This window comes from Taurulus bubalis, assembly GCF_910589615.1.
Source record: "Taurulus bubalis genome assembly, chromosome: 9".
NCBI classification, from domain to species: Eukaryota; Metazoa; Chordata; class Actinopteri; order Perciformes; family Cottidae; genus Taurulus; species Taurulus bubalis.
Window position 1 is genome coordinate 9,273,980 of NC_136597.1, and position 19,836 is coordinate 9,293,815.

Here is a 19,836-nt window from a genome sequence, read left to right on the forward strand (position 1 = left end):
AACACCTGCCAGTAAGATTGTTAGATCCAAAAGCCTGCTTTGAGGGAATAGCACCTGTCTGTGCATTCTGCACCACTGTCAGCTTGTCTCAGCGCGCGTATATAGGATCCGCTTTATTTTTTCCAAGGGACAGTCTTGGAGTCCAGGTGTGTGCCAGATCTGCTGTCTGTGCCCAGGGCTCCTGATGGCATCCAAGCCCCCGTGGTAATCAGCCCACTCTGCCTGCTGTTGCAGCCCGCCTGCCTCCTCCTCTTCCTCCTCCTCCAGTGGCTCGTTTCAGAAACATCTGGTGGTTTACATGCAGCACACACCACCTGCCAGACGCCTTGCAGGCAGTGGCACCGCTCGCACCTCTCGAGTCCGCCTCACAACAACGCGGCGACACAGAAAACACTGGGTATATCGAGAGACAAATTGTGGTCGCAAAAACAACTGCAGAAGAAAATGCTGAGGGTTCTTTAAGTTCTGCTCAGTGTTTCTGTCAGCTGATTTGTAACTGCTTAGTCATCACAAGGTGGGACAGAAATTTTGAGGGATGAGTTTTTTTTTCTCTCTAAAGATGCATGGTTTTCCTGCAAACCAGGTGAAAAATGTGATAACAGATGGAGAATAACATTTGGGACAATACTGTGATGTGCAACTATTCAATGAAATGTCGCTTGTTGAAATATTGTATTTTAGATTAGAAATCCATAATGCACCTTGATCTACAAATGTGGTAAATATGAAAGAAAACAAATGTTTTATGCAGCAGTTAATTCAATTTAATCATAGAAGCACAAGGCATTAACATATTTGTATGAGTTTCATTTTTTTATCAAATAACATTTATAAAACTATTGTGCAAAACAATGTCCTTTTCATCTTTTTCAAAGGCTCTGCACCAGTGGATAGTCATAGTCCTCTTAAATTAGGAAATATAACAAGTATGCATAATTTAAACAGCAAGTTGTAAGCTTATACACTATATATACATTTTTTACACAGACCTGGATTTTAAGTGCCCCTTACTCAATGATAAAGAACAAGGCAGCTTTTACAATCAGCAAGAAAATCAACAGGCTGTACAGAGAAAAAAACAAAAAAACAAGCAATGAACCTTTGCTGTTTGGCAGATTCTTTTAAAAAAGGAGCGTTCCCAGGCATTTGGCTGTTTTAAGGTGTTACAAAATGACCAGTTTGAAAGGGCAAAATGTGGACAGGACAGGACAGGACTGTACAAATGTTAACAGTAAAACTTGTTGAACATGCAGTCTACCAGCAAATCAGAACCAAACTCACAAAAATACAAAATAAATACAATAAAGTTAATACATTTCAAGTTATTAGCTGACCTTCTAGTCAAGAGATTCACCAGGATCATGAAAGAATCTTTCCTCGACAAATCAAGCTGAATATCTTTGACCTACAGTATATTTTGGTGAAATAAAAGTCTTTTAAAATACAGAGAAATCAGAAATGTTTATAGGCCGAATAGATGTAAACACCATGTGCATTTTGACAGTAGTTCATGCCATCTTTGTCCATCACCACACTTTCAAATATACTGTTTGTGTTTTTGTTTTCAACAGCCAGCCTACATATGTTGTCCAGTATGTCTACTGCCGAGAGTAATTTAGTGTTTCTCCACTTCGCTCACATATAGCAGATGGTCCTCTGGAGACTTCCCATGGCTCTTGCTGAGGTGAAGCTTGATGGCGTGCTTAGTGGCAAATTTACGGACGCAGAGCTGGCAGCGGAACACCGTCCCATTACTACTGCAGTCGTCTTGTGATTGTGGAGAAAGGAAGGACTCCAGGGGCACTAGTTTCTCAGAGAGATTGTGGGAGTCCCTGGCAGTCTGTTTAGGGGACAGCTTGCCCAGGTCCCTGATTCTGAACCCTAGGTGGGCTTCCAGGTGGCATACATACGCTGCCGGGGTGCGGATCTGTGAGGCACAGTCACTACAGAAGAATATAGGTTGACCCGAGTCCAGGTTCTTGAGGAACTTGGTTCTGCCAGTTCTCCTTAGCTGGTACTTGACGTTAGCCAGCCAGTGACTGATGGTGGTCATGGAGAGGCCTGTGAAACGAGACACATGCATTCTTTCCTGTGGGCTGAGGTCGTTGATGATGTACTTCCCCTCTGATGTCTGCCTCAGGCTCGAGGCAAAGTGGGCCTGCAGGAGGAGGAGGTGCTGGGGGTTCCAGTTAGAGTGGCGGCCTTTGCGTTTGTGGCCGTGCAGGGAGGCTTCGTCGTCGTCATGAGTAGAGCCCACGATCTCGGCTTTGTCTGTGGCCCGGGACCGCGAGGGAGGCTTTGGGACATGGTGGGACTGCGTCAGGTTCCTCAGCATGTCTGAGATATCCGACAATGCGTTTTCATGCAGAGGGCTGCTGGATGTGTAGGGAGAGACAACCGTTAGCTTTGCAGGAGTATAAAGGGAGGAGGGGGAGATGGAGGAAGCCGTGGATGAAGGGGTTAGGGGGGCTGAGCCTACAGAGCCACCTCTATCACTTTTCCCTTTAGTGAGGTCCATAGGCTGGTCATCACTGGGCTGGCCAAAGCTATCATCAACAACGCTTTCCGGCTTTTTGGTTTGTGAGGGAGGAGCGGCCACAGCAGCCCTCTCAGCCATGCTCTGGCTAAGCCTGGAGAGCAGGCTCAGGGGATCTTGGTTTGGCAAGGAGGGCTTGGCTGCTTTCCCCAAATGAATGTTCATTACTGACTGAAGAGCACTTAGAGGGTTGACAAAGGGCTGCTCTGGAGGAGTATGGCCAGTGATAATGGCTGTACTGCATCTCAGCGTAGAGGCGAGCGGGGATTTGACTGCTGTCTCCCTCTTGGGTTCGGTTGCCGGGGATGCTCTGTCGCTATGGCTTCCCCTGTCGCTATTGGCTGGCGTGACCGCCCTCCATTCCCGAGGGGAGTCGGCCTCTCCTCCCTTATGCGATTCTCCAGCCTCACTCCTACAGGGAGAGGGGTGGTTCTCCATCTTTGGAGACAACTGCTTCACCCGTTGCTCTACTTTTGCTACTTTCTCCGTCACCTTTTTCACTAAATCCTCCATTGCCTGGAAGTTGTTGCTGGGGAAGGGGGAGGACTGACTAAGAGGTGGGGAAACGAGGGGCTGGTTCTTGGCAAGGGAGGACAGCGCTCCATCTCCTCCGTTGAACAAGTACTTCAGTGGGGAATTCTTTTCCATGCCGCCCTGCTGGAGCTTGAGGGCGTTGGGGAACTGGTAGGCTGCGTGGATGCTGGGATAGCCCCCCCAGCTTGGATTCCCACTCTGAGCCTTGTTGATGGCTGATGTCACAGTATTTTCCAGTGATTTGAGAATATCAAAGCCACCTTTAGGGCTCTCCTTTAGATCCTCTTCGGTAAGATAGCTATACTTTGAGATGTCATATTTTTCCTCCTTCTCAGCATCCTCCTCCTTCCCGACTGACGCTGAAACTCGCTTCTCATTTCTTACAGCCTCTTGCTTAGAGCACTCCTCCTCCACCTCCTCCTTTTTGATATCTTTCAGAGGAGGGGAGGTAGCGGGGGGACTTGTCGCATTTATAGTAGGTGGAGGAGAGAAGGTGGAGGGTGCGAGTGGGACAGATTGGACCCTCTGTTCAGTAGGTGTGCTAACTCGACCAGGGTTGGGGGAGGTGGCCTCAGGAAGTGTTTTGATTCTCTTCCCCACAGAGCTGGTCACCCGCAGGAAGTGTCCTGTCACCATCATGTGGGTTCTCAGCTCTTGCAGTGTATTATGGGAACTCCCACACTCCATACACTTGAGGATCTGAAATTTGTTGGATTCAAACTGCCAAGTATAACTGGCACCGTTCTGGTGTCCGTAGCGGTTATTAGGGGTCGTGTAGGGGCTGGATGAGGGTTTCTGTGGGGGTTCACCCAGGTCTGCCTGCGAGTGCTTAGCTTTGGGGGTTCCTTCTCGAGAACGTGGCACGGCCGTGAGGTCCAACCCCACATGCCCCCTTTTCTTAGAAGACATGATTTTGGCTGCCAAAGGCGCCATGGGCTCCTTCAGAGGCACTTTCTGGTAGTGTTTGGTCTTGATCATGTGGACGCTGAGGTCCTGGAGCGATTCAAAGGAGTGGCCGCAATACATGCACTTCAAGACTTTCTGGGCATCCTCCTTCCCCTCCATCTCCATCAGGGACCGCTTGCGTGGCTTGGACCAGCGCTTTGAGCCACTGCCTGCCTTGTCATGGTTGTCGTCGCGGTAGTGGCCTGTATCATTCATGTGAATAGTCAGCTCCACCAGGGTGTCATAAGCAGCACTGCAGCCCTTACAGCGGAACTTACTGGCTCCAGTGAAGATTGAGCCAAACAGCTTTGGGTTTTGCCTGTGGAGCTGGACTGTACTGAAGAGGCTGGGCTCAGACTGCGCAGGGTGGTGGCTCTGGGGCGTCTGCTGTTGTAGTGTCTTTGCCACTGCAGACTGGTGCCAGTCATAGCTACCGCTGCTGCAGCTACTGCTGCTACTAGTGCTGTTGCTGCGAGCTGGCTTCTCTGTAGAGGCCGACGTCTCCGCCTGTGGCGGTGTGGAATTAAAGTTCAGCGGTGACCACAAGGGGCCGGTCAAGAAGCTGGAGTATATAACTTTCATTTGTTCTAAGGTGTCCATGCCTACGGGAGGTGTTTTAGTGCCACCATTTAGAGGAGCTATGACCAAGTTGCCCTCGGCTTTTCTTGAGGGACTCTCAAAGTCTGAGAGACGGTCACTGGTCTCACTCACATGTGACTCACTGTCCATCTCCTGTCCTGAGAGCTCTGCTGCCCCAGCTGATTCTTGGTCACATGTCTGCTCCTTGGCAGGCCCTCCACTTTGCTCCACAAACTCATCTTTCATGGGAAGGTCATCCTGAGGGGCTGTGGGCAGGTCGTCTGCTTCCGCCTCCTCATCCTCCACAGTGCGCTCTGTCAGCTCCTCCGGAGAATAGGCTGCGAGGAGAATGGAGACAAAGAGAGAAAGAAAGAGATGAGTTAAATTGCAGGGAGTGAACATGCTATGTTAGAATAACTGGAGAAAAAGTTTCCCTGCTATGTGTGCCCGAGGACTCCCAGGGATAAATGAGCCATCTGTGTGGGAGCCTTTAAAGCTGAGCTGAGAAATTACAGTCATCCCATTTCACCTCATCAACCGTTGAGGTGTTATTTTCCTCTAGGCGAGCCTGTATTTATATACTACCCCAGCCACACGGAACTTATGCCTCCCCTCTTTTCACTCCTTCTATTGGAGGAAAACAAAAAAGAAATATCTTGGCAAAAACATAATGCGCCATTTTATTTATCTCAGGGCGCAACAGCTTGAAATGAAAACTAAATCTGAAATTAATGAAGCCCAATCTCACTGTGGCATTCTCCTCTGGGGTAATAAATGAGTTGGATCAACCTCCATCTGTCAGTTAATATGTCTGACGCCTCTTCATCTGCCTCTTCTCTGATTACACACACACACACACACAGTACATACAGACACACACTCACCCACACACATGCGCACACAGACAAAGAGCATATCTTGAAGGATAAAAAAAGGGGGATGTCAGACTTTTGTTGATGAAATGTTGATATGTTGAAAAGACATCGTACGGTATGATCTGGACTGAAGTGAGTTCATTAGTGTCTTAATATGTAGAATATAGTCAATACTCTTCTGTTCAAGCTGCATTCTTAAGAGCAAATCACAATCGGTCTAAACAAGTGTTAAATGTCATGCAAACATAATACAAATACATTTCTCTGATCAGAAAAAAAGAAATGAACAAAATAAAAGGAGGAAGAAAACGAGACCAAGGGAAGATAAAGAGAACGAGGAGAGATTCTAGGAGCGTCAACATGATGGCAATGCATAAGCGATCTGTCACTTTGCATGTTGCTCCTTACATGGAGAAAGATGACAAGTTGTGTGTGCACACAGGCACAACACACTCACACACACGCACACACACACACAACTCCGACTCACCCACCACTCACCCCCTTCTTCCGCAGTGTCACCATGCCCCCTCCCTCATTTCCTGTCCACCTCACTCACGAAACCGCTCAATTTGAGGAAAAACAAATAATCTCTGAAAATAGCGGATGGCCTGTGGACAGGTCTGCGGCCATTTGGACAATATTGTAAACGAAGATAAATGCCATGGAAAGAAGCTGTAGGTATAAGCTTTTATAGTTTGGGCACTCATACAATGGAGCTTGGGCATGTGGACACAAACAGGCACCCACACACACACACACACACACACACACACACACACACACACACGCGCGCTTTGACTAAATCCTTCATTCCCCCCACCGCCCCACACACTCACGTCCAGTCTAAACAAAAATGTCATAGCTGAAATAACTCTCATTTCCAGTGCTAACAGCCAATCTCTAGGCATCCATGCGGCTGGTGCTGGTCTGATTTGGGCCCTGGGGGCACAGTCAGCAGGCAGCCCCACTGAGAGGCCAGCCTAATGGAGACCTGGCAGGTGCAGACCACTCTCCGTCCTCCCGGAGATTTGGTTTGTCACTGGGTATCCATTACCTGCCATTCTCCGCTGATAGGCCCCGACAGCCCTGATCAAAAGATGTCGTCGGGCCCCAGTCCGCTTGGCAGTCAGTGGCATGTCGTTTGTAAAAAAGGCCAAGCAGGGTGTAAATAAAATGACATGATCACTTCCCCGGCCCCTCATGTTCTGGACACAATTATGATAATGTGGACGTGGAGAGGAGGGAGGGGTCTGGGAAGATGAAGAAGGGGCGAGGAGCTAAATCGCTTACGCTCGGGCAAACACACAAGGTAGATATCTCACTGCTACCAGCGCTCGAGCGACTGCCCGCACCCTCTTTCCTTTACTTTCTCTGACGCTTCTCCTGGGGAAGGTATTCGTGTCAGACTCTCATTTGAAAGAGGAAATCCAGCCAGGATGAGGTAGTTAATGTGTCTGTGTCCTCACTAGCTGGTCACGGATGTCAGCTCGCATCAGGCCAGCCCGGCACACCGCTTGACCAAGTTGTCAGGTCACCTCTCTCTTATTCCACATATTTCTTCACATTGTCGTGCTATTTCATCAAACTATTGCCACATCCCATTAATTGTCATGTTCTCACATGTGTAACCCTTCCCAGGGCTCTCCCTGTGCCTTAACGTGGTCGTAAATGTTTTACATTTCTTACTAATAGAGCAGCGGCCCTATAGGTTATTGTTCATTTATCATTAAGCCGGGATAGCACATAGAGAGGGAGAGAAGTCCAAAAGGACCAGCTATAAAGTCTACAGAGTCTAGCCATGCTCCCAGGCAATTTAAAATGCAAAACAAAAACCATTATGTCTGAGCACTATCTGTTAATTTAATCCCCAATGACTGATAATCCATCACACAGGGCGACAACCACATCCAATTATTCTCCCTGGCTTGACTGACAACAGAGGTGATTTATCAAGCTAATAAAAGGTGATGGGAGTATAGAGGCTCCCTTAGAATAGGAATAAAGAAGAGGATTATGAATACAACAATACTCTTGGATTGCAGTCTTAACTAATATCTAAGCATATGGTTTAGGGGCCGATGTGTGAGTTTTCCAAATGCGTGTGTATGCATGTGAAAGAGAGCGAGAGAGAGATAGAGCGTATGTGTGTTCATGTTATGATAAAGTGAGCTGATGCCATGTGGGGGAAAGACAAGAATCATTAGGTTCCATGATTGATTCCTTAGGGTGGGGGTGTGTTGTGGGTAAGAAGGGTAGGAGGTGCACTTTCACACAATCAACATCTCAGTCACGGCTCACACAGAAATAGCAATAACACATTCGCACAAACACAAAAAGCTACAGAAAATAAGTCTCACATGAAGATACACACACTTCACCTTAAGATACGCAACGTCACATGCCCACCGCCACGCAATTATGAATACAGCTAGTCAGTCAGTTATGAACACTATCTCCCCCTCCCCACACCCTTCTTCTCAGACACACTCTCACATGCACGTAGATGCGAGCGATGAGGAAAGACAGTGACATCTTGGCATGCAGGAGGCATTCCTGTGGAGTATCATTTTCATAAACATAAGGGCCGCAGACGAAGAGGGAGAGATCATCTGATAGAAATACTGCAGTGCTGCTCTGACGATCAGGAACAACAGACAGGGCAGGGACAGTGGGTGATTAAGCAGGAAGGTGCTGTGGCTGCCTCTAAAGCAGAGCCTCTCAGCGGCTCCCTCCCTCTGTCCCATGGGCTATTTCTCCTCGAGCAATGCTGAATACGCTGTCTGTTTTTGATGCTGCGTTTTAAATAGGCTTCGTATGCAAGAGCGATAATATGAGGACCTCATTTTTTTTTTATAAATCATGCATTTCTCAAGAAAAAAAATCTATGCGTTCCCTTTTTTTCCGTGTGAGATTATCGCAGCTCGATTCAAATATATTTGAATAACGTTTAGTGAAATTGCGGATGAGCAATCGCATACCTTTTCATCAAATTATTAAGTTATTTTCTTCAATCTGTCCCTTGATAAAATCACAGTGCATATTCCTGGTCTGGCCCCCACAACTGGGAAAACAGTCTGGGAGCTCGATCACACCCAACAGCAGCGGGGTAAACAGGATGTGTCATTAAAAACTCTACCTGTGTCTGACCCTCATCCTCAAATGACTACTTGGTCTCTGAAAAAAAAAAGGGACATTCTTGCCACAGGCATCATGATATGAAAAAAAAAAAGGTAATTTGTGCAGTCATCAGTACAATTTTTTATCTTTACTTTTTCTATGCTAGAAAATAGCATCGGCGGTTGTTGTCTGTATATGGTGGTAAAAAGTACATTATCTCTGCTACATGTTAAATAATGTGCAACCCACTTCATAAACCAATGTAATGTATAATGTAAATTCAATGTGTACAGTTCTGTGCATTACACAAATATAAGAGAGGAATAAGAACGCTTAATTAACCTATGGGAATTTTTAAGAAAATATAACAGAGACAGATGCTAAAAAATGTAAAAGCATTGTTTACATGGGTTTCAAGGCTTGATTACCCCTCTTTATAATCACTGTACGCATAGGGAACTGTACCGTGCACAAAGACAACTGGGATACAGGGAGGGGAGAGGAAATGGTCTACATGGGTGGTCCCTTATAGCTTGCTGTTACGATTACAAAAAAGTTTTATGGTTGTTCAAAGACAACAACAAAAATCAAGCAACAGGAACAAAGAAAGCACAGAGAGTGCAGTTTATTGTTTATGGTTTCATAAATTATACAACAATGCATCACAATGGGATTTTATAGACATACATTTATTTTATAAAAAAATAACACATAAATCAAGTTTATTATTGTTATAATTATTATTATCCAGTTGAAAAATAGAGGAAAGGAGGATTTAGTTGCCAAGACCTTTGTTGGTTAAGATATCTGAAGTCAGTCGGAGAACGGATAGTGGGGAGCAAGTTAAACTGTCTCACAACATGACTAGTCTTTCTTGACATGTGTACAGTATTTTAACCGGAGCTTGACGCCCTTAAACCAACACAGCCCCTCAGCAAGGGGGCTCTTACTGACAGGAAACAGTTCGAGAACGTTACAGGACAGGAAGTCACCTCAGTCTCAATCAAAAAAACCACAAACCACCAACTTCCACTCACTCTCTCAAGTTTCCCAGCAGCCTAAAACTCTTTAAATAGATTAGAATAATTTAGTCCAAAACAGCCCCATTCTGTCAAAATAGCAGCAGATCAGTAACATACCTAAAATGCCTCTCTGTTGCACACATTTGTCAAAGCAACACACTCAATCAAACTTAGCTCTCTCTCCCTCCTTTCCCTTTGATCCTTACAGCCTGGCTGAACGTCTCACGAGAAAATACGTAACAGGTGATCTGCGGCCATTTGAAAAATGAACAAGTCCCGACATAATTCGCTGTTTTCGTATACGACCAGAGAAGGCCATCTTGTGCTCTTCATTTTTTTAATACATAAGTCCGCTGCTCCAGAACATTGTGCTTATACAGGCTCTCATGTTACAAGCGATTGAGGATGTCTTTGTCAGTTTTTCATTTGTGTGTGTTCTCTACCCCCTGATGGCATTGTGAATACATTGTGTCCGCCGATTGTAGTGCAGGATGTGTGATATGGGAGATGGGAAAAACAGAGAGATCATTCTGGCCCCAGGCAAAGCTTAGGGCTGAACCTTGTCAATGCACATAGTAAGAGGGGAGAGAGAGATAGAGAGAGATAGAAAGAGATTCAACCCTCAGCTGATTGTTGTGTTGTGAGTGGACCTCTAAGCTGCCAGCTGCACGTACAGACCTTCAAGACCTGAAAATTCATCTCGTTTATCTGACATGAGACGAGCCACAAACCCATAAAGGTCTCTCGTTACTGACTCTAACGTAGAAGAGAACGAGGTGACTCATAGTTCCAGTCCCAGTTTTTAACTTGACGCAGCCACAATAAGCGATAAAAAAAAAAGGAAACAAACAAAAAGCAAACACAAACAGCTTCCACAGGTGCAGAACCAAGGGCAATAATAAGGATCGGCAGGCGGTGTTCCAGTCCGGCGTGCACACAGAGCCTATCTGGGCTGATATGTAGTCAGGCGGACTCCCTTCAACTATCCCACATCTCTGCCTCCGTCTTTCCGTCACTCTTTCCCTAGGCGTTACTCAGGCAGTTCCCAAGCAAAGCTCCATTTAACAGAACAGAACTATTGTTTATTTGCACATTCCTAAAACTGTTTAGGCCTCATAAAAATGTTGTTAAAAAGGTCACAAGGCTGTGTAAATATATTACTCTGCAGCTTTTTTCATAGAGACACAAGAATGCAAGAATTACTCAGACCACCGCTTTACAACACACTTACAAACACTAGTTTCAACGGATCAAACATGCACATTTAAAGCCAATAACCTAAACTAAACTAGTTAACAGTTTAAGTTAATGCAGTGGTTCTCAACCTTCGTCGCGACCCCCCAGAATTAATCAGTATGGTGTTTGCGACCCCCGGTTGTTGTCCAATGTGCTCCAGGCACTGTGGCTTTTGATTTGTTCAGTGTTGTTTTCTCTCCCCCTGACCCGCCGGAAATCCCCCATCAGAAACTCACTTTGACTCTCACAAACACACTCGATAAAATCTATTCTAGGTAAAGTCATAATCCCTGTCAATACTGCTAATAAACTGAATATAACCAAATCTATTTCATATTTTATTTTCTTAGTTAATAATCCCTGTATCAAGGCAGGGTGTACAGGTGTCTGATGTTTTGATGTTGTTGTGTCATTGCAAAAAGAAGGTTAAAAAGGTACAATTGTATCATGTCATGTTGGAATGTTGGGTAAGACTATGAAAATAGGGACAAAAAAACAACAACAACCTTTCATTTAAACTTTGCGCTAAAACCCACATTACTGGAGTTCTGCACTTGAGGCTGGGGTCTAAACAAGGGTTACTGGAGTTCAACAATTCAGGACCGGTCTAAAAATCAGACCTACCGAGTACTGAGTAGTGGCGAATGACGCTACGTCCGGAGCCCAAACAGGGGATACAGTGAAGAACAAAGGATTGGTTCAGGTCTGAAACTGGGATTATGTTTGTAGCTGGAACAAAAACTGGGAATTTGCTTAAAGTTGAATCGTGGGGTGAAGGGAGTAAAGTCAAGGCCTGGGATTGGGACAACCAAACCTCTCTCACAACATGCAGCTGCTGCCATGATCGCCTAGCAACGAGGAGGTGATGGACGCAGCCTGAAGATGGATGGCCACCATAAATCACAGTAGTGAGTAGGAGGAGGAGGAGGAGGAGGTAGGAGACAGAGAGAGGGAACCAGAAGTGGACGATAAACAAAACAACTGATTTTTTCCTTTTCATTTTCTGTAGCAGCGGCGGAGCTGGCCTTGCCTTGACCTCTCACTGTACTCTTTTATTCCTGATTGTTGGGGAATGACACGGGGCAGGGGACTCTTCTGGGCAAAGCTTAATGGAAACGTCTAGGTAATCATTACAGCCAGTTAGATTGGATCCAATGGATCATTTCATAATGTACAATTGCAATAAACCCCACTGAGGCGTCTACGTGCCCTTCAGTGTCCAGAGTGTTTTCATGATACCAGTAACTTTTTAAAGATGATAATAATGACAGACGATACTTTTCAAAAAGCAACCCTCTAGGCAAAGCAATCTGGGTAGTGTAGTTGCGGGATAAACATCCCTAGGCTATCTGATTATGGCCTACTGCTGCGGCACTGGTGTCTAGTAACACTCAGAGAGAGCGCTCAGCCATCCATCACACAGTGAGTGTCTGTCTAAGGCTTTCCACCCTGCTTCTTCTCGTCCTGGCTCTCCAGTTACAGCCATACACGGCCGGCCTAAATAATATTCTTCATGATAAATGGCACTATAAGCCTGGTATCCATCATTAATCTGATTTTTAAAGAAGCATCCATCTTGGAGAGAGCCTGTTAGGGCCACGGGGGAGCAGAGCAGCTCGGGTTCATTTAAAGGCCAGGCTGCTGCATGAGTGATACCTGTCAGCCCTGCTCATCAGGGAGCAGCACACACACACACACACACACACACACACACACACACACACACAGACACATGCACAGAGACACGCACGCATAGAGCATTAAACGCTGATGCCATATGGCCACATGTGCGCACACACACTCACTCACACACACACACACACACGCACACACAGACACAGAGACACACCTCTACGGCGCCCCTATACGTGTTCGCCATGCATATATTATGAGTGAACAACACCAACACACTTGTCGGACTTTGTGTACTCACAAAGCATATTTCTCCTCTTCATGCAGACATCGTCTCATGGAGGAACATTCTGTCACTCGTCAAAACACAACTCAGTGTAACTCAATCCTCCCTGTCATCTCGAAAAAATCTCCCCTCCCAAACGCTTCTCCTCAAGGGTTTCAGGAAAACTCACTCTTCCTTGGAAAAACTCTCACACACACACACACAGACACACACACAAACGACAGTCTGCTTTCCCAGCTCTACATTGACTCTGCACCTCATTCTCCATTCCTCTCCTTCTCTTTGTTTCTCTCTGTCTAGTTTTTCCCCTCTTTCACTCTCTCTTTCTCCTCCTCTCTGCCCCCTATCCACCTCCCTTCTCTGTGTGTCTGGTAAAGCCCGTTTGATAAATGACACACGTCACTGTGTCAGAAGCGAAGGGTGGGTCAGTGATAAATGACTCTGTTGAAAAGGAAATCGGCTCTCTGGCATGGCCGGGCTATTCTCCTCCTGGATTGGGTTTCAAGACCCCTGAAGACCGGAGCAGCTCAGTTTCCCCCGAAAAGAGCACACATCCCACCAGGCTCTGACGCTCGCTACCTCTAGAAGTGGGAGACAGAGAGAGGGTGGGTGGGAGGTGGGCTTGGAGGGATCCAGGCTGTCCCAATTGTCGCTACAGTGCAGCTGCATCTATCACAACAGCGTTGGGACTATTTTTACAAAGCCTCCGACTCAGTGCCCAGACAGCAGCCCCGGCTGAAAGCACACTGAAAGCTGAAAGGGAAGAGTGGATGGCTAACGGTTTTCTATTTGTGACACTACTACAGCACTTATACTCCTCTTTCTCTCCCGAAGCCCAACCCTATGGCTTGACATCTGCCAAGTGTGTGTTAAAAAGGAGAGAAGGCCCATTCTACCGCCCCCGCTCTTCATCGTCCCCACCACCAGCAGCACCTCCTCCTTTTCCTCCCCCTCTGCCCTCTTTCTCTCTTACACTGTCTCCTTCACTCACTTGCTGGCAGGGTGGCACTGTTATCATTACACAGGCAGGATTTATGGAGTCAGGGCCTATGGCAAAAACAAAAAGGCATCTGTCAATACCTGTGGGAAACACTCTGTCAGCCTTCCTCCTCCTCCTCCTCTTCCTCCTTCTCCTTCCACTGGTGCTCACAGCCTCATTAGGTATGCACTTATCAGACACATAGATCACAGACGTGACTCAACCTCACCGGAATCCAGCCACAGGACTTTCATTAGCAACGGGGCCTGCGAAGCCAAAACATTTGCCGCACTCGCACCTGCAAACATCGCCAGCGGAGGCGCATTGTTGTTAAAGCTAGCTAACGCTGTTGGCCCGCATGGCGGCCGAACAATTAAGTCCCAACTCGCGCTCCCCCGCTGCTTCCGTTAAGGGCATGCTTTTCACACATAAACAACAGGAAGGCTTGCAGATCGAAAAAAATAAAAAAAAGCAGCTTATTTTATTTCACTTGCCGCTTTTACAACCCAGTCACAACATGTGCGCATGTGTTTGCAAGGTGTGCTGTGAATGCTCGTATCTTCACCAGCGTCAACAATGCATGTGTGTGTGTGTGTGCTATGTCTTGTTTTTCTATGTTGGAATTAAAGTGCGCTACATAGGTGGTGTGCAAAGACAGAGAGAAGAAACTGCTCATTGTAGACGGGCCTAAAGAGCCAAGAGAATTATGGCCTGACCCTGGCAGGTGGTCTACAATTCCTTTCATCACTATCACAAGCCACACACACACACACACACACTCAAACCAAACAAATCAGAAAGTTCATGCCACTGATGTTAGCACACACACACACACACACACTCAGAGACAGACTGAGTGATGGGTGCCAGTCTGGCAGCAATAACCCTGACCCTGCAGAAACAAGAGACTGTTGCTGTGGAGCCTGGTCCAAATCAGACCCCCCCCCCCCCCCCCCCCCCCTCCCTGGACCCCTCTCCTGTGTCGCACTCTCTCTTTCTCACACACACACACACACACACACACACACACACACACACACACACACACACACACACACACCCACTATGACAAGGCATGCCTGACAGTGCACCGACACATGCAACACACTGGACACCGTAAACACACTTGCACCATTCTGCAGAAATACTGTCCAGGTTCGACATTCCACCGAAACAGCCGCGTCTTTGCCCACACGTTGTTAAGCCGATATCTACTTCCTGTTAAGTCCGCCGAGTAGTTTAACTTTCTGTGGCCTTTTCAACGGCTTCAGGCCTCTGGCTTTGCGGCAAAGCTAATCGGCAGCCATGAAGGAAGTGGGTCTGTATTTCCACAGCTGCGAGAGTCTCTTTCTCATGTTTGCTCGGCTGTTTACGTGGCCAGCTGCCCTCGGTTGTTAAGAGCACTCAGACCTGACCCAGGTAGGCAGGCCCATTTGTCACCTGCAGCGGAAAATTGAGTTACAGCACAACCAAAGGCGAGCGGCTCTGTGTAATATCAAGTTGATTACATCAAAGTGGTGGCAAACCTCATTGGGCCGGGCACCCCGAGCTTGTCATCTCCAATCACGGGGCCTGTCAGGACTCCATCAGCCTCACGGCTAATTGGACCAACGCTAATGAAGCAGGCAAAACAAGTTTTGTACTGTGGAGGGAGAAACCCTCTCAGACAGAGGAAGGAAAGAGAGAGAGAGAGAGGGAGAAGCTGAGAGAGTGTGTTGGAGAGACAATGAGAGAGCAAGGCAGTTTGTGTGTGTGTATGTGTGCGTGCGTGTGTGTGCGTGTATATGTGTGTGTGTGTGGAGGGGAGGGGGATAGATTTTTCATGCAAGTCTCAAGGTTGCAGTGGGCTGACTCTCCCCCTAAGTCCCTAATCAAGGCCCATCATCTGTCATCCTTTTCTTTGCTCTCTCTATCACCATGCTCTGTGCTGCAATCAATTCATCATCACCCTTTGTGTGCCACTGAACAGTTGACAACTTTATAACTTGCAGCTGCACGGGCTGACTGACAGGGGTGGAAGGGGAGCATGAAAAAAAATGAAGAAATGAATAGATGAATGAATGAACAAAGAAGTGCGGTTTCAGGGAGAAAAAGTTGTTTTCTAAAAACACAAAACGATCTATATTACAGCCCTTTATTCCCTTTCGTCAACAGAGAAACAGCAGTGTAGCAGGGCGGAGAGAGGAGAGGAGGACATGAAGAAAAAAAACATCCTTCTCACTGATCTGAAATCAGAAAGCTTTCAGTCATTCTTTATGTGCTCCCCGCGGCCACTCTGAGCCAGTGAGCATGTACATTAGGCTGGGGCATTTTGATGAAATAAAAGCCCAGGCCGGCTTATGGCTAAACAGAATGGGAGCACTCACTCAGCCTGTCTCTGATTGACCATTAAAGCCATTGATGAATGGGCCTGTCAGGGGAGAGACAATTAAATCAAACATGAAACAAAGCCGTTGTGACGGCCCGGTCTGACAGAGCAAACCCATTCCTCCCCTCCATTACATAGCACACGGCTCCTTTTACAACCTCTAACCCACTCCTCCCGCCTCCTCCACCCACTGTGTTTGTGAGTGCGTGTGTGTATGTGTGTATGTGTGTGTATGTGTACGTATGTGTTCAAAGTGAACAAGTGAGCACGTGCACATGGGAGTGTGATGTTCTCTGCTGGAAGTGTGTGTGTGTGTGTGTGTGTGTGTGTGTGTCTGTTTGTGTGTATGATGTCTCACTGTTAAACCACTTTGTGCCCCCTCCCACCCCTCTTTCACTTTTTCGTTAGTCAGTTGACCATCAGAGAGAGAGAGAGAGAAAGAGCGAGAGAGAGCGAGAGAGAGAGACTGATTGAGTGTGAGGGTAAAAAGTACACAGGGCCTTTCAAAGTGGTTCAAACGTGACGTCAGCGGCCTGCAGCACATGGTGGGAAGTGATTTTCTGATGCAAATCGGGAAGGATCAGATCAAAGCTGCATGACAGCCAATCAATCAACCGTCAAATCAGACATGGCAACTGTCGATTATGGCTCCTTCCAGCCCACGAAACCGCATTGTCTCTCTCAAATTGTTTATCTTATCCCAAGAAAAGGAGAGAGAGAGAGAAAAAAAAAATCAGAGGTAGGGCTTTTTTTTTTTCTTTTTCCCAGCCTGTGCAAAGAAGTTATGCGCTCGGATCAAATGCGCACAAAGCCCTCATGTCCCCCTTATGGCACGCCTCGGGCTCTCACCGTCAACAAAACACTGCATATCTCCTCGGGGTTTATCTACGCGGGACGGATCAAACGTAGGTGGCGGTTGGGATCGGTAAACTGACAGGGGATTCAAGTTGGGAACAATAGGAAGCGAAAGTTTACAGCAGGCAACTCGCCCGTCGGGACTACAGTAGCTTCTCGGGAGTGCGGGGCGAAAACGCAGGATCACAGATTGTTGAATCGAAACTGTACATCCGCTTTCATAAAGGAACACTTTCCACGAGCGTCTCACAGGAATATATATATATATATATATATATATATATATATATATATATATATATATATATATATATATATATATATATATATATATATAGCTAAGAGTGACAACACGAATCGTTAGAGAGAGCAAAGAAAAAAAAGAGAGAAGACAAAGTGGAAACGGAAATGCAGTGACTATAAAGTGAGCTCTACAAAACAAAGGTAACATCCGCAGTTTTCTGGTAGTAAAGCATAACCATTGGATACACATACCTGCTGCGCGCTTGGGCGCTTCTTGTTTCCTCCGCGGCATGTTTTATTTCAGAGGATTTCCGTGAAAGTCTTCTTCTTTTCTTTTTCTTTTTTATTCAATATGCCCCCTCGTCGTATCCGGGAAGATCCACCTCTACTCAAAAAAGATTCACGCCTTCGTGCAGTGGACTGCACAACATCGGGGAGTCCGATGGAGAGGGAAACTAAAAATCATCGTTACGGAATAGCAGCCTGCAGGAAAAGTCAGCGGAAAAAATAAATAAAACGAGGGTGGGGGATTTATTTTTTGGCGTGTGCGTTTTGATCGCGTTGGGAATGTCAGCGGTGAAAGCCAGCGTCCACCTCGGCTGCCTGGTCTGGCAACAGGCAAAGTTGAGGGATAAGAGAGATGATCGCGTCACTCACAGCAGGAGAATGGGCAAACCCACCGCTCCGTTAACTCTTTACTTCTCAGAGGGGCGGGCACCACGCGGAGTGTCCGCCCACCTCTGCGCTTCATGTGAATCACAGCGCATGAGCTGTTCGCTGATTGTTACAACACAGCGGGCGGATAATTAGCAACAAAACCACAAACAAGCCGAATAGCATTCCAATAAAGTCCCCAGATATGTGTCGTCATCTCTGAATTTAACCGCTATCACATTTTCTGGTGTAATCTGTCACAGTAATGTTTGTATAGAATATCTTCTATAGATGTTATTATGATTATACTTCTAGGTATATATTCTAGAGAAATAGAGGACTTTACATTAATTGTTTGTTAAGTGATTATAATTGAATATTGACAAAACACATTTGTTACAAGCTTTGCGTCAATATGCACACACACAAAAAAACACTCACCCACTAGTCATATTTTATAAATGTCACACATTTCCAAAGCTTTTTTTCAGGTGCATGGTAAAAATTAGATTTGATTACTGCAATAAAAATAGCATTTTAAGGCCGCATTTGTTACAGATCTTTATTTTGTGAATGTAAAATGTTTCTTTGTATATTTTATTTTTAACAGTTGCTCAGATCAGATAGCATTGCACACTGTAACTGCAGTTTAGCATTTAACCAGAACGTAAGAACAGTAGCAAATGTGCATGTAGATATATTTTAAAAAACAACACAACATCAATCAAAAGTACAGAATGAAGAGTAAACCAGTGGGTTAGTATGATAAATAGGTGTCATATATTGATATATATATAAAAATGATAGAAAATGTGCAGTATGTCATCTAACTATTACAGTATGGACAGAAACGAAAAATAGTATATAGCCTATAATTAAATGAGTTTAATGAGGTTTGTTATATGTACAGTGTAAAAAAAAAGAAGACAAAATGTAAAGTCAAAAATAGAGTGAAATACAATTACTTTTAACAGCCTATCGTAGATACAAGGGAGTGCTAATACAGAAGGCAATGAGCCTTGGTGGAATGGCCTTTATATATGTTGCTTCAGACATTTTTGTAATTGTATTTATTTTAAAAGAAAACACGCTCCCATCGTCTATATATCTTATGACTAGTGCAAAATTCTGTTAAACAACCCCCTCACTGGCCCAAAATGCAAACATGCCTGAGGCCCTGTCCTCGCTAATTTAATGTGAGCAGTTAAATGTTAGCTTTCATCACAGTAAAAGCATCACTTCTCCCATATATCCACATTAGGTAGAGATCAAAGCCAGTTCAAGGAAGGAGCGTTAAGTCTTAGTGCCAAGGTAATGAGTTTTTTTCTTCTTCCCAACACTCGTCTTGCTTTTTTCTCGAGCCAGCAGTATCTCTGCTGAGTGGGATGGTCCCGGGTCACCCTCTGGGCCTCTGATGTGTTCTGACCCCTGCCAGCAAAAAGACGCATACAAATACCAAAACATGCTGCGTGTGGGTGCTCAATGCTGCACACATTATGCACACACACACACACACACACACACACACACACACACACACACACACACACACACACACACACACACACACACACACACACACACACACACAGTGCTCAGAGTCAAGGATCTGCTCAGTCTTTCAGATACGAATCTAAAACCTTATGCAAACACAAATGGAAACATATGCACTCCCTCGTTCTCTTTCTTCCTCTCACACACACACACACATCACACATGCTTACCATGCTTACACACACACACACACACACACACACACACACACACACACACACACACACACACACACACACACAAGCGTCCTCACTCGGAGAACAAGAATTAAAGACCTCTCTGATCAGGTCTCGCCCCCGCCTCCCCGTCTCTAAGAGCACAGAGGCTGGGTCCCTGTCACTTTAACAACATGAAATTACAACCCAAATGGGATGTCAGGGGTTAGCAATGTCTCTAAGAGAACTATGTGAATATATTT

The 19,836-nt window shown here is 45.9% G+C and overlaps 1 protein-coding gene across 1 annotated transcript; it reads right to left on the bottom strand.

Annotated features, from left to right (window-relative positions):
* Positions 1–789: 789 nt before the first annotated feature.
* Positions 790–17,799, bottom strand: tshz3a (teashirt zinc finger homeobox 3a). The gene is made up of 2 exons (XM_079223812.1): positions 17,463–17,799; positions 790–4,932 (listed from the first exon to the last, which is right to left on the bottom strand). The coding sequence occupies exons 1-2, from the start codon at positions 17,500–17,502 to the stop codon at positions 1,616–1,618; spliced, it is 3,357 nt and encodes a 1,118-aa protein (XP_079079938.1). The 5' UTR covers positions 17,503–17,799; the 3' UTR covers positions 790–1,615.
* Between the last annotated feature and the right edge of the window lie 2,037 nt (positions 17,800–19,836).